The sequence below is a fragment of the Paramormyrops kingsleyae genome, chromosome 2 (assembly GCF_048594095.1).
Source record: "Paramormyrops kingsleyae isolate MSU_618 chromosome 2, PKINGS_0.4, whole genome shotgun sequence".
NCBI lineage: Eukaryota > Metazoa > Chordata > Actinopteri > Osteoglossiformes > Mormyridae > Paramormyrops > Paramormyrops kingsleyae.
This window is the reverse complement of record NC_132798.1, coordinates 38,749,850-38,763,276: the sequence shown is the minus strand read 5'-3', so window position 1 is coordinate 38,763,276 and position 13,427 is coordinate 38,749,850. Positions and strand designations below refer to the sequence as shown.

Genomic DNA, 13,427 nt, shown 5'->3' with positions numbered 1-13,427 from the left:
CACTTTGGTGGTCACACTTGTCATGACACAGGATGTGTTTCTTAGACCAGTGTTTCCGACACTGTACATTTTATAAATGTTTTAAAGGTGTTTTGCACGCTCAGCCACAACAGGAAGTGCAGGGGAATCAAGCGTTAACTTAATTAGTTCTTGAGGCCAATGTTAACGGTATGTTGTTTTATTATTTGTATTACTGAATGATATAGTTACAAGTTTATTTCATGCCATACATTATTGTAATGTAAATGTTTTGATGTAGTGCGTTAGTAACTCTTTTCTCTGACTGGAGTGAATTTTTTCAGTCAAAAGGCAACTACTAGCCAGTTGGCTCACGTTATCTTATAAAATAAACACATTTCTACTTTTACAGAGCTTTTCATGGAGTTACCTTGTGAATGTCAGTTTCCAGCATATAGTTTTTAGTTGTTTGTGTGGTCTTGAGGAGAACGTTTCTCAGTCTCTTTATGGTAAGGCAAGTTTTTAATCATACACAGAGGTTATTTTATGTGCTTTATAAAAACAAGGTTTTAAAAACTTAAAGACAAAAAAAGCAAAAAAAACTTATTTGAATAAAAATTGCTTAGAAAATCTTAAAAATCTGATTAAAAGTGCAGTATGTCCTGCCCCACTCGTCCGCTCCTCCCGTGTGCCACGCCCCCTCGTTAACCCCGTGTATATCAGGTGTTTCTAGTTGCTTTCATTAGTCTAATGTATTTAAATCTGCGTTAGGTATGTTTTCCGGTCATTGACGTCCGTTTTGCGCTTCTTCAATGTTCCTGTTTTGTCTCCTTTCTAATAAACCCTCGTTCACCCATGGCCTGTACTGCGAAGCAGGGTTACTGGCTTATCGGGGTAATTTTGCGAGTAACTTGATGACATGTGGTGTAACTTCATACTACGAAAGGTGGGTAGGTCTTAGTCAAGGCATGCTGCTATGGCAATTTATGCTAAGTCTCAAAACTGCTCCGAGCAGTTTTTGTTCTTGGATAAATCGAGGTTTCTGCGTAAGCCAGCCCTATATGAGCACCGTCCCTCCAACTACAATTTCTCCTAAGACCATGCCGGCGTACCTGGATGATCCGTACGACATTGGCACGCGAATCGTGAGGGGCTCTCTCTGTTAATATGTATGAAATGGAGCAATGGCATATAATATGCATACAATGTATTAATTAATAACTGTTAGAGAGAAAGTTATTCTGAAAACCCAAGGGGTGTGCATTGTCCCCTATTGTCCACTGATCAAAGCACACTTTACTAGATGTGCCTGTCTTGTCTAGTTTTAAAGTTATTAACCCATTCCTGTATTGTCCCATTGCACATTATACGGATACATTTGAACATTCAAAAATTAATTCAAATTCATATGTAAAGCAATCTGGGAAACAGTCGCCATGAGCCCAGAATACTAAACCATGCATGTCATTACAGCTGAAAGGACCTATTATATTAGCTATTAACACTATTTGGCACAAATCACCAAATGGTTTGAAGCGCAAAAATAATCAGTGTGCAGTGATGTCTGTGCTGGACCCATGCTGCGGAGCTTGGTTCTGGGGACTTGGAGGGTGTTAGTGTGTACAGAGCGGAGGGTGCGTGAGGAGGTATGGGGGTGAGGAGTTCTTGTAAGTAAAGGGGAGCATGTCCATAGATGCACTGATGGGTGAGGAGAGAGACCTTGTACTCTATCCTGAATGGGACAGGGAGCCAGTGAAGGGTTTTCAGGATGGAAGTGATGTGGTCATGCTTTCGCACCCTCATCAGGATCCTGGCAGCGCTGTTCTGAATATACTGTAGTCTCTGGATATTCTTGCCAGGAATCCCAGTGAGGAGTGCATTACAGTAATCCAGCCTGGAGGAGACAAAGGCATGGATGAGCTTCTCTGCATCTGTCAGGCTGAGTGTTGGGCGGAGTTTGGCGATGTTCTTGAGGTGGTAGAATAATGACTTACTGAGGTGTTTGCCGTGGGTGTCAAAGGTGAGTTGAGGGTCCATTATAACACCCAAATTGGTGACAGATGTGGAAAGTGGGATGTTTTGGCTAGAGAAAGTGATACTGGTGATGGTAGAAGGTAGTCAGTGTGGATGTTGGCAGAAGAGCGGTAGAGGAGGTGGGGGTAGTCCTGAGGTAAAGCTGAATGTCATCGGCATAGCAATGAAAAGTTCAACCATGTCTGCTAATGACATTTCCAAGGGGGAGCATGTAAATGGTGAAATCATGTTATCACTTGTAAATGCAGCCATAGTTGGCTGAAAGAAAAAATGGACATTGCTAATTGAATGAGGGTGTTTTAGCAACTTACAGTTGCCTGGTTCTAGTTATGTATGTGCCCAGCAGTGTAAGATGCTAAAAGGAGGTTTTTGGAAACACACCATGGTTTGATTGTAGCTGCGATTCTGGGATTCTGTGCAACATCAGTACCGAAGCTTACATAAGAACAAAAGAAAATATATATGCGTATTAATTACGTTATATATTTGCAAAATGGCTTTTAAAATGTGTTCATTATAACTTAGGAAATTTAAAAATGGGAGGAGGCCATTCGGCCCATCAAGCTCATTTGGGGAGAACTTAACTAATAGCTCAGAGTTGTTAAAATCTTATCTAGCTCTCATTTACAGGAACCCAGGGTTTTAGCTTGCATTATACTAGCAGGAAGACTATTCCATACTCTACACGCTGTGTAAAGTGCTTGGTCAAATTTGTTTTAAAATGTTCTCCCGCTAATTTCCACTTATGGCCACGAGTTCTAGTATTTAAACTAATATTGAAATAGCCATTTGGTTGAACAGCATTCAGACCTGTTAGAATCTTATACCTGGATCATGTCCCCCCTTAGTCTCCTTTGCTTGAGGCTAAACAGGTTCAGCTAACCTCTCCTTATAAGACATTCCTCTAAGACCAGGAATCATTCTCGTAGCCCTACGTTGCGCTTTTTCCAAGGCAGCAATTTCCTTCTTAAGGTATGGTGACCAAACCTGCACATAATATTCTAGGTGGGGTCTTACCAAGGAATTATATAATCATAGCATCACCTCCCTTGACTTACATCTCTAGGGGCCAGTTTCCCAAACAAGGATTAAGCCTAGTCTTGGACTAAATTGCAGTATCAATGGAGATTCACCATTGAAACTCAAAGCTAGTCTAGGCTTAGGCTTAATCCTTGACTGGGAAACTGGCCATAGGTGTGTTGAGTTTAACCCAACATTCTATTGACTTTTTTTTATTCACGTTGCTTAGAACCAGGAAGGATTACTTTTGGTCTTTATTCAGAATCTTTAATAGATAATAATTTTAACACACGAATCGATATAAACAGTTTGTGTCATCCTGTATCTTGTTTTGAAAATGTATCGATTATACCACAAAGCCCTAACCTTCCATCTACTATTCTCTAGCTTAATACTGTAGAACCTTGATCAGCGGGTCAAATACTGCCCCCTGTGGCACAGAACACTTCAGTTTTGAAAATCGGAACACATTAAGAGAACACAACACATTTAACATTTAACCCTCTGGAGTCTAGGGATAGGGAACACACTTTCTTTTTTTTTCCCCCGATATATATTGTTTTATTTCAACACTTCACATTTCAGCACATGAGGAACTGCACTTTAACAAAAACCAGCAATTCAAAACCCAGACCAACAGAATATCAGGTGAGACAACTGATACTAAATTGCCCAATTTTTACACAAAAATATGTACACACACACACACACACAACCTACTGATCAACCATTTCTCCACAGATTTGGTCACCCGGCACATTTATTCTCCGGTCATTTGTTAAGCTGGTCAGCAGAGACGTGTTCAACTAGAATTTAACTAGTTAAATTCAGCCACTTGGTCACTGAGTGGATGACAAGGCTACACACTTAGAATGCAGCGTCGGGGTGTCAGGGCTCAACTCCAGTCTGCAAAGGAGTCAGTTCTGTTTCACTCCCCCTGAGCACAAAACTGCTTTATTAATGTCATTAATTAGGTCACCTCACCTGGTTCCAGAAGAATCAAAACAAAGTTATTTTTAACATCTGCAGGATTAACCCCCTTCAAAATGAGAACACACTTTCACTGACTGGGGCATGGTCACACATTCATTTCATTCAAAATCATAAACTTAATTTATGGCAAATAAATTATTTCATATATATTTGTTTTGGCATAAAACTCATTTTAATCTTAGTGTACTTTTTAAATATGTCAGATTTATGTTAAGTTTGTAATTAGACATTGCAAAATGCGGTTTGGAGCACTTGCAGAAACATAAAAGTACATAATAAGCAATGGTGGTAGAAGTTTGTTTTGATCCCAGATATCTGATCACCAAAGTCTTGGCTACATGAAGATGACTAAATGGTGTAGTTGCACTGTTCAGTTGGATAAATAACAAAAACCTAACTCACGTCACTATTTCTGGCTCCTTTCATTGAATATGTAGCAACTTTCATGTGTATGAATGAGCCATTAAAATCTGGCCACATCCCTACCCCTCTTTTATGGTGCTGATGGGGATGTATCTGGATCGCGTTTCACCGTTGCGTTGTTCATCAAATTACCATGCGAGTGCGATTTGAATACACGCTAATGCGGCTGTTTAAAATGTGAATCGCTATCTTCGGGTGACAGCAGTATTACACGCCCCCGACGCAGGTAAAACAAAGTAAGGTGACTTGGTTTACTTTTTTGCCGATTTAACCTAATTTTAAAAACTTTAATACTTCTGACAATGGACGTTTGAAAAGACAGATTACGGATTTAGTCAGCGTTTTTTCATGTTTCTGTAATAAGATTTCAGTGAGTTATGAACTGAAATAAACAAGAAAGATACTCGGCATCGCCGATGATGCCATCGACTCCAGAGGGTTAAATGTGCTTTATCTTTTGTTTTTATGCTTTTGCAGTTTCTTAATTTTGTGTAATGTCAACATGCTCTGGGCTTTCAGGGCCACCATAGAAAACGATTTAGAAAGTTTTTAAAAAGGTATGTCTGGATCGTGTGATGTAATTAAGCCTAGGTCTGTGTTAAATGCATATAATGGTAAAGCAAAATCCCTAATATCAATTTATCACGGTAATTATAATCCTGAGGTTAAGCAAACATGCTGCTACCAAACTAAATACAGTGGTACCTCAGAACTCTGGTTGGAATCCAAAAAAGTTTGAGTTCTGATTGAATTTTCCCCATAAGAAATAATGGAAAACCAATTAATTGGTTCCTGGCCCCAAAAAAATATACCTAAATGTTTTAGCATCTAAACACAATGAACAGGATAAAAGAGCAGCATTTTTTTTCTTAATGGCTTCCAAAACGATAAATAATGTACCCCAACACTGCCCCTGTCCTGCCCCGATCGTCCGCTCCTTCCGTGTGGCACGCCCCCTCGTTAACCTTGTGTGGAATCCCCTTGTGATCAGCTGTTTCTGGTTGTCATTATGGTGCATTTGTTTTTCTCTCGGAACTCGGAAATTCCGAGTTGAGTGACATCACGTCCAACAATCTCCCATTCGTGCTGCCACATCCCGGAACAAACATGGCTCCCCCCATGAATGCGCTGCTGTGTGTTGTTGCTTTATATTTTAGCAGATTTGGAGTGAGATTATTTTTTCCGAGAGACAAACAAAAAGAAACACGAATTAGTCAAACCGCTTTAAAAGCTTTATAAAATATTTTAGTACATTCATAGCGATATTCTTTTTTCGAGAGGCAAACAAATCAAAGACACTAAGAAGTCTGGTAAAAATCTGATATTGCATGTTAGGATACGGTTATGATATGATATATTCTCTAAATCGAACACGTGCAATTACATTTATAAAAAAACAATTTTTTTTTAAAGATTTCGAAAATAGAATTACTGTTCAGTGTGTAAGCTGCCATGTTGAAATTACGTCACAGGGGTTACGTCACTCTTCAGCTGCATATCTGTTCCAGTCGCAACACGCCTGGGAATTTAATCCAACGGCCACCTACTGACAATCTTAACAATAAAATGCATGATGTGACAAATTAGCCTTTAAAAAATGTTTTCGTTGTATCGATTTATCTAGGCCCATGTCGTTCCTCTGAGTCAGCGTTTATATTTTAACCTATTATCTCAAGACAAACTCAGGTATTGTACAAGATCTTAAACTGCACGCTTACAGAAAGGGACTGCACCAGTTAAGTCTCTTCAATTGAATGTTTACTGCGCCATAGTCAGAAACCCACATCGATATCAACTGCTAAATGACAGAAGAGCAGTTTTTTATCTGTTGTACAAGAATCCATTAACACCTTGGGTAAAAAGTAGGCCAATAGCTAGAAATCTTGTCCGACTTCAACGTCATAAAAGAGGCGTGTTTCCGACGGGAAGTGACGTTTTTCGTGACATTTTGTGACGTTTTCATCCGAGTTCCGACTTGGAGAGAAATAATCGAACGTACCATCAGTCCTCTGTATTTAGTCCGCGTTTTAGTTTGTTTCCCCAGTCCGGCCATTGTAACGTCATTGTGTTGTTCTGCCTGTTCTCAATTAAACCCTGTGTTTCCCGATCGCTTGAGTCTTGTCCTTACTTCCTCGGTCCCGGCTTGGCAGATCGTGACAACCCAAAGCCATGCCCCAACACTAGACTATGCCCTGTGGTCCATTGTTTATTTTTATTATTACTCTGTATCTGTTAATTTGTTCGTAAATCGCAAACTTTTAGGTTGTAACATTTGTACAGCTATTGCATAACTTTTTGGTGAAAAATTATATTAAGTACAGTGTATAACCTGATAGTGCTTTTTTTTTATTGAAAATACAGTATCACCAATAAACGATGCTATCACAGCAAATGCGAGGCTGAGATTGAAGCATTACCCTTTGTTTCCGCTAAGAGACGTGCCATGTGACTCATTCCCCCGCCCGTATAAATTATCTTAGGTTGGCGTTCACGGTTCAACTTCTGAGATTCGATCGAGTTCTAGGTCTTTTTTTTTTTTTTCAAACTCGTTGGTTCGACTTTTAAGATATTCGAGTTCTAATGAATTTTAGAACTGAGATACCACTGTATACGGTTATAATAAATACAGCATATCGCTATCAAGCTAAATGTATATTAATAATCTAATAAATCTTGTCAAATATACTATCCAGCTAAATGTAAACGATTTTATAATTAATAAAAACATACATTTTTTAAAACATTCGTAAATGTATAGTTTCAAAAACACTGGTCGAAAGTGGTGAAGACCCACCTCTTCTCTGCCTTTGGCTCTGACTCGAGGGAGAAAAAAAAAAACAGCCCTGTGAAATGTTAGGCACACCAGTGAGACCAAGGACAGTTTTTTTTGGTCACATGTGCAACCAAATTGGTCACGCTCTGGAGCCCTGTAGTATTGTTATAACAACAGAACAAAGTGGCATGCGCCAATAACACACTGCTTGCATGTTCAGAGGCTGGTGTGAAACAAAGCTATTTCAGCCTGCATAAAATTTCAGCACTGTCTATATTTTACTTTGTTTTTTTATCCGTCTCAGTCCTCAGTTAATGAGTAGATGTTGAACTAAAAACTTTGATGTTTTCTAATCAGTTAACTTGGTAATTTGTTAAAACATATATAAAATAGTTTGGTTTGTAAACAAAAAACAATAATAGAATATGTATTATGATGCCACCTGTGCATATTGGTCAGTTTTAGACTGGTTTATTTCATATCTTACAGAACTTTTCCAGTCAGTATTGGTCACTTTTTTATCATCTGCAGTTGCTGAGTATGGGGTCCCACAGGTTTTCATCTTGGGGCCAATCCTTTTCTTGTACATTCTCCCTTTGGGGCTTATTTGTAAATTTAATTTTCTTTTCACTCTTAAGCAGCTAATATGGAGGACGAAACATGACATAATCATAAATAAACTAATCAATAAAAAATAAATTCCTAGATTCTTAGAAAAATAAATTGTTTTTCATTACAAAGATTTATTTTTATTTTTTATTATTCCAGATTTTAATTCATCTGTATGTAAATGAGTTGGGCAGCCCTAACTTTTTCTGAGCAAGTTTGTGCACTATGTGCCGTGGTGTGTCCACAACAACTAATCAGTTTCACTTCTCAAATACACTAATCATTCTCCAATATGCTTTTGATTTTTCATAGCTATAGGTATTCAAGTAGACTGTATACAAGTACACTGTACTTGTAACCATGACAATAAACTTTGAACTTTATTCAACAACCCACAATGACGACTACTGTCAAAATCATTATGATTCCTTTGCTTTTTCTAGTCCTGGATAATCGTGTATCTTACCTGCATTTCCTACACATCTTTTGCATGAAAACATGCTATACAAATAAACATGAATTAGTCAGCTTGAGATGTTAGGGACAATGATATAAAGCAGGATTAGAGGCAAAACAACACAAATGTCACGTCAGGACGGCATGCATAACGATGCACTCAAATGACAAGAGGAATCTTTAGAATAAAAATGTAATGTATTTTTCTATAAATCCTTGGAATGAAAAATGAAATACATCTATTTTACTATTGATCTATTGATTTAGGATGGTGGATGGCTAATAATTTCCTTTTTCTTAATGAAAATAAATTCAAAGTCATTTTATTTGGTCAGCATACTAATTAATACCTTAACCCAGAAAATTGGTTGGGTATCCTCGTACGTAAAAACAACTGCCACATGCTTGAGTATCTCAGAACAGGCAGATAAAGTCAATCGTTAAAGTTTTTTTTTTCCACATTGTGATCTGGAGAAGGTTTTTCAAGCATTAATTTCTTCTCATTTCGATTATTGTAATCGTCTGTATGTATGTGTCAGCCAGCAGCTCCGTCTGGTTTACAATTGGTACAAAATGCTGCTGCTACTCTATGTACTGGTACTAAAAAGGGGGGTCATATCTCCTCAGTTTTAGCCTCACTTAATTGAATTGGCTTTAGTATTCAGGATTAGGTTTAAAATTTTACTGTTTCAGTTTAAAGCTCTTAATGGGTTGGCCCCAACACACATTGCATACATTGCACCCGTTTAAAGACTACTGGAGATTGTGCTTTTGCAGTATGTGCCCCAGCCAGATGGAACTACCAGTGAATATTAATTCAGCACAGTTGATTTGACTTCTTTTGAAACAAGACTGAAAACATATTTTGACTCATTGTTGGTTACTTGTTGGTTATTTTGTGATTTTTTTTTTTTTTTTTGGATTTATTAGGGATCGAAGCACGTAGTGCTATGGACCACAGTTGTTTTTGTTAGGATTTGTTACTATTTTTCTTCCCTAAAATGAAATGGGCAGCCTAAACCGTTACATCTAGACCTACCAAATTTGGTGGGAAGATGTCAATTCCTATACACTACTCTGACCATTTGACCCAAATCAGGCAGTCAATGTGGGCACAGTAGTGTCCCCTTATATGTTTATGGTGATATCTCCTGACCCGTTAGTCCTAGAGTCAAAATTCTTTTTTTCCCGAGATACAGGGGGTCATGCCCTACCAGTCCATCTACACGGTTAAGCTCAGTCTTAGTTTTTAGCTAATTTGCATAATTTCCTAAACATATTTTGGCAAACCTGTCCAACCTCTTCTGTCCAAATCAGATAAATGTGGTGTCGGACCAATCAAACCCCTGTGCTGATCAATAACTATAAAAAGACATTTGTCTACCACACCGCCACTATCCATGCCCAAACTGAACCTTTATAATTGCTAATTATAATAATTGATACTTTATTGATCCCCGTGGGGAAATTTTTACGCCTCCCTCAACTTGCTCTTTATCAGGCCTATTTTAACCAGACAGCTATAACTTGGCGATGCCTTGTCCTACCTCAACCAAATTTGAAATCCTACCTCCCAGCACTATTCTGGTAAAGCAGTAAAAGACTGGCCACATTTGTCATTAGGGGGTGCCGCAGCTAAACACTGCCCACATCTTCTGACATCCTTGGCCAATCCAAGTGAAATTTGGCACATATGTACTATGACCAAGTCAGGCATATACTTTTGCAGTCATATATCATAAAACCCTGGCCATCATCAGGCAATCAGTATCAAGCAGCCAGGCTTAATCACCAATCCAAACCAAAACTGGATGATCCATTTCTCTACAGACCCTCAGCCTGCCCTGGCAAGGGCACCCAGTGTTAATTTCATCAATGAAAAGTTTGACGATAAGTATTCGTTGACTACCTTTTATTTCATGATTAAATTGTAACGACGACTTACATGAATAAATGGTTGATAATGAAAATTTAGATGAAATCTTTGTTCGTTATGCTGTGACAAGTAAAGACAAGACAAAATTGCTGGCTCTGTTTGGGTAGACAGTCTAAATCACAGTAGCCATCTCAAAGCATTGGTTGTTATTCTTTTTAATTAATCATTCACATATGCATAAATCTGCAAATGCACATACCAATTCTTACTGTCTCCATGCATCTTTCTCATGGATAATTTGTTTTTCCTGCTTGGTACATGTCTGACCAATTGCCACCTTTCAGTATAATGCTAACTTCACACTACACGGGTTTAGCCCCAATTTTTCATTCGCTGAATCGGTGTGCGTTTGGCGCTGGCAAATCAGCACTCGATTGCTATTTGTGAACTGTTTTCAATGCAACCCAACAGAGTCGCCGATGTGTTGCAGACACCCATCAGATATCTAGCAGGCTAAATATTTGGACCTGCCAGCGACTCCAAATTCTGCTGATATGAAAGGTGCTGCGACTGGCAATGAGTCTGGCAAAGAGCCACAGCCGAGGAGAGCACAAACAGGGGTTGAGGTTACACCCAAGGGTGTAAAAAGTTCATTTTGTTTAGAAACAGTTCTTAGTGTTCAGGGACATACACGTGTGCAAGGGTCATCTTGGAGAGAAGTATCTTCCTGAAACCAGACTGAGATGAGTAAACAGAAGGAAAGACACATAAGCTTAATGCTTAGTCCTAAGTGCCACACTAATGTCCCTTTTTTGTCATTTCAGCAATTTTACTTATGTAATTTCTGTTTTTGAAGATGGGTTATTGTAAATCGTGAGGTTTTGCACATGGTTAAATGCCCTGCCCCACACACAGGAACTTTAATGACATTCCTTTCTTAATACATATCAGAATACTTATCAGATACTGTTCAATGAAGAATTTGTAACCCTTGTCTAGTTTGGACCGTTTCGTTAGGGAAAATATGTCTGTAATCCTTTTAACATCTTCCAGCTGTACTTGTGGCAGATGCTCTAAAGACTTGGTGAACTCCATGAAAAAGTATTATTCTCACCTTTACAGTTTCTTTTTTAAACTTGATTGGCATTTAGCTTTCTTTTATTCCAGTATTACAGTGCAGCACTAAGGGTAAACTGGAAATGAAGATAACCTGCTTTGAATCAGAACGGAAGATGTCATTGTGAAAAGGGTCTATATGCAACAAAGTCTAAGTTTACACAGACAGCATAAAAAAGCTTAACCTGTAAGGTCTAGATTTACTACATTAGGTAGGAAGGTGTTTCTTCCTACCCACTACTCAGACCATCTGACCCAAACCAGACGTTCAATAAGGGGCGGCACCACACCACAGGTTTCTACATTATGTCCTTTATCACCTGACCCATTAACCCTGGACTCAAATCTCCATCCTGTCACAGCAGTATTTACTACCGTCAGACTTTTTAATATATTGGTCAAAAGTGACAGTAGTCCATATTCCATCAGTACTGATATACTGCTTTTATGCCGTGGATGATGTTCTGACCCTTTGGATCCCTCAATCCCTGCTTGCAGTTATATTTATTTTTATTTTTGAGTGTTATTGCATTTTTTGGTATTCTGTACAGCACTTTGGCTGACACATGGTGTCTTTTAAATGTGGTTTATAAATTGGGATTGATTGATCTATTTCATGGATCGTAATTTGACATTTTTCCCATAATGCCCACCCCTAGTTTCTAGATCAATTCTGCAGTGTTTACTTTTTATTTGTGCTGTTTTTGTAGAAGACTGCTCCCATTAAATCTCAGGCAGATGTGAAGAAATTGCCTCTAGAAGCCAGCTTGAAGACTGCAAGTGAGAGTAACCCACAGGTGATACAGCTTTCCTTGGTGTATTTTGCTGGTATATGTTTGAGTGTGTTGAAATGTCAGGTTATTGTAGTTTAAAGAGAGAGAGAGAGAGAACCTTAACTTTTTTTCCCTCAACCTTTACAAACAAAATATTTCAAGAAATAAGAATCAGAATCGAATTAATCTGACGGTCACTTTTTTCTAATAGGGTCCGATTCCTGAGTATTTGTTTCTCATGCAAAATAAGTTGTATCAGTTTTATCACTATCAGCTCCAGTAATTGTATTGTAGTGTAGTAAATATGTGTGTGTGTGTGTGTGTGTGTGTGTGTGTGTGTGTGTGTGTGTGTTTTACTCAGGGCACCAGGGTGGTACGGCCCCGATCTCCCCCTCTTCCAGCGATGATAAAGAATGCCCCCAGCCGGCCACCCCTCAGCAAGCCCCCTCCCCTCAGCAGAAAGCCCAATACCCCAACCCGGACAGCAAAACCCCCAGTGCCAGCACCTGCACCTCCTACTCCTCCACCCCCTACCGTCCGCAGGCAGGAGCCCCTGGCCAAGGCCCGGCCAGCTGCCAGCCCCAGGATCCCGGTTTCTAAAGTCAAATCAGGTGGTAGGATGGGGGCCGTGCGCTCTCCAAGGGTAGGTGACATCCATTACCCTGTATGTGTTTCTACTTTTGGGTCACCATTTGTTGCCAATTACTTTATGGTCTCAGTGTGCTTTTGGTAGATGCTGAACTGTTTTAATGTGTTTAAATGGATGGGGAATACATATGTTTCATGTCTTGTTGGTGCTAAAACTATGTTCTGTAAATATTATTATGGATCTTTTTCACATTTTGCTGGCACATTGTATAGGTGATGTTCTGGAACCTAATTCATTTGGAGAGACATTGCACCAAAACTGAAGAAATATCACTTACTTGTGCACATGAAAAAACAACCACAGATGCTGATCTGGGGTCGGTATTGCAAAGCTGTTTCAGTGAAGTCAGGTGTCAAAGATAAGTTCCAGCTTGAATAAATCAAATAAGTGCAATCTGAGAAAACCAGTACAATGACATTATCAGCAATCTGTGTCAAGCCAGGTTTTCCTACTGAAACCATGATTACTTTCCAAGCATGAGCGCTTAAAGTATACCATGTACAACAATCAGCCAGTCGCATAAGCATGGATTGCAGCAGGGCTGCAGTGGAACAGAGAATTATTGTAAAATGATGATGGTAATGGCAAAGACCAACACTGTGGCTCCCACCAAAGCTAGAATGGCTTGCTGACAGTGGATTGCTGATAGCGTAAATGTATACCTACAGTTTGATTGTCGTTAAGATAACCAAACATGCTTTGTGGCTTTTGTAAATATTCTTAATCTTGTTATTCAAAATCATGGGG

General features: G+C 39.0%; 1 protein-coding gene across 3 annotated transcripts in view; it reads left to right on the top strand.

Annotated features, from left to right (window-relative positions):
- The window catches only part of morc2 (MORC family CW-type zinc finger 2), a 69,852-nt gene that overhangs the window by 33,572 nt on the left and 22,853 nt on the right, over positions 1 to 13,427 (top strand). For all 3 annotated transcript variants that reach the window (XR_011989343.1, XM_072709112.1, XM_072709111.1), the window contains exons 19-20: positions 11,969 to 12,055; positions 12,393 to 12,674. Coding sequence is in view for 2 of the 3 variants with exons in the window: in XM_072709112.1 (XP_072565213.1) it covers positions 11,969 to 12,055; positions 12,393 to 12,674 (369 nt within the window). In the remaining variant the exon portion in view is untranslated. The remainder of the gene's footprint in view (positions 1 to 11,968; positions 12,056 to 12,392; positions 12,675 to 13,427) is intronic.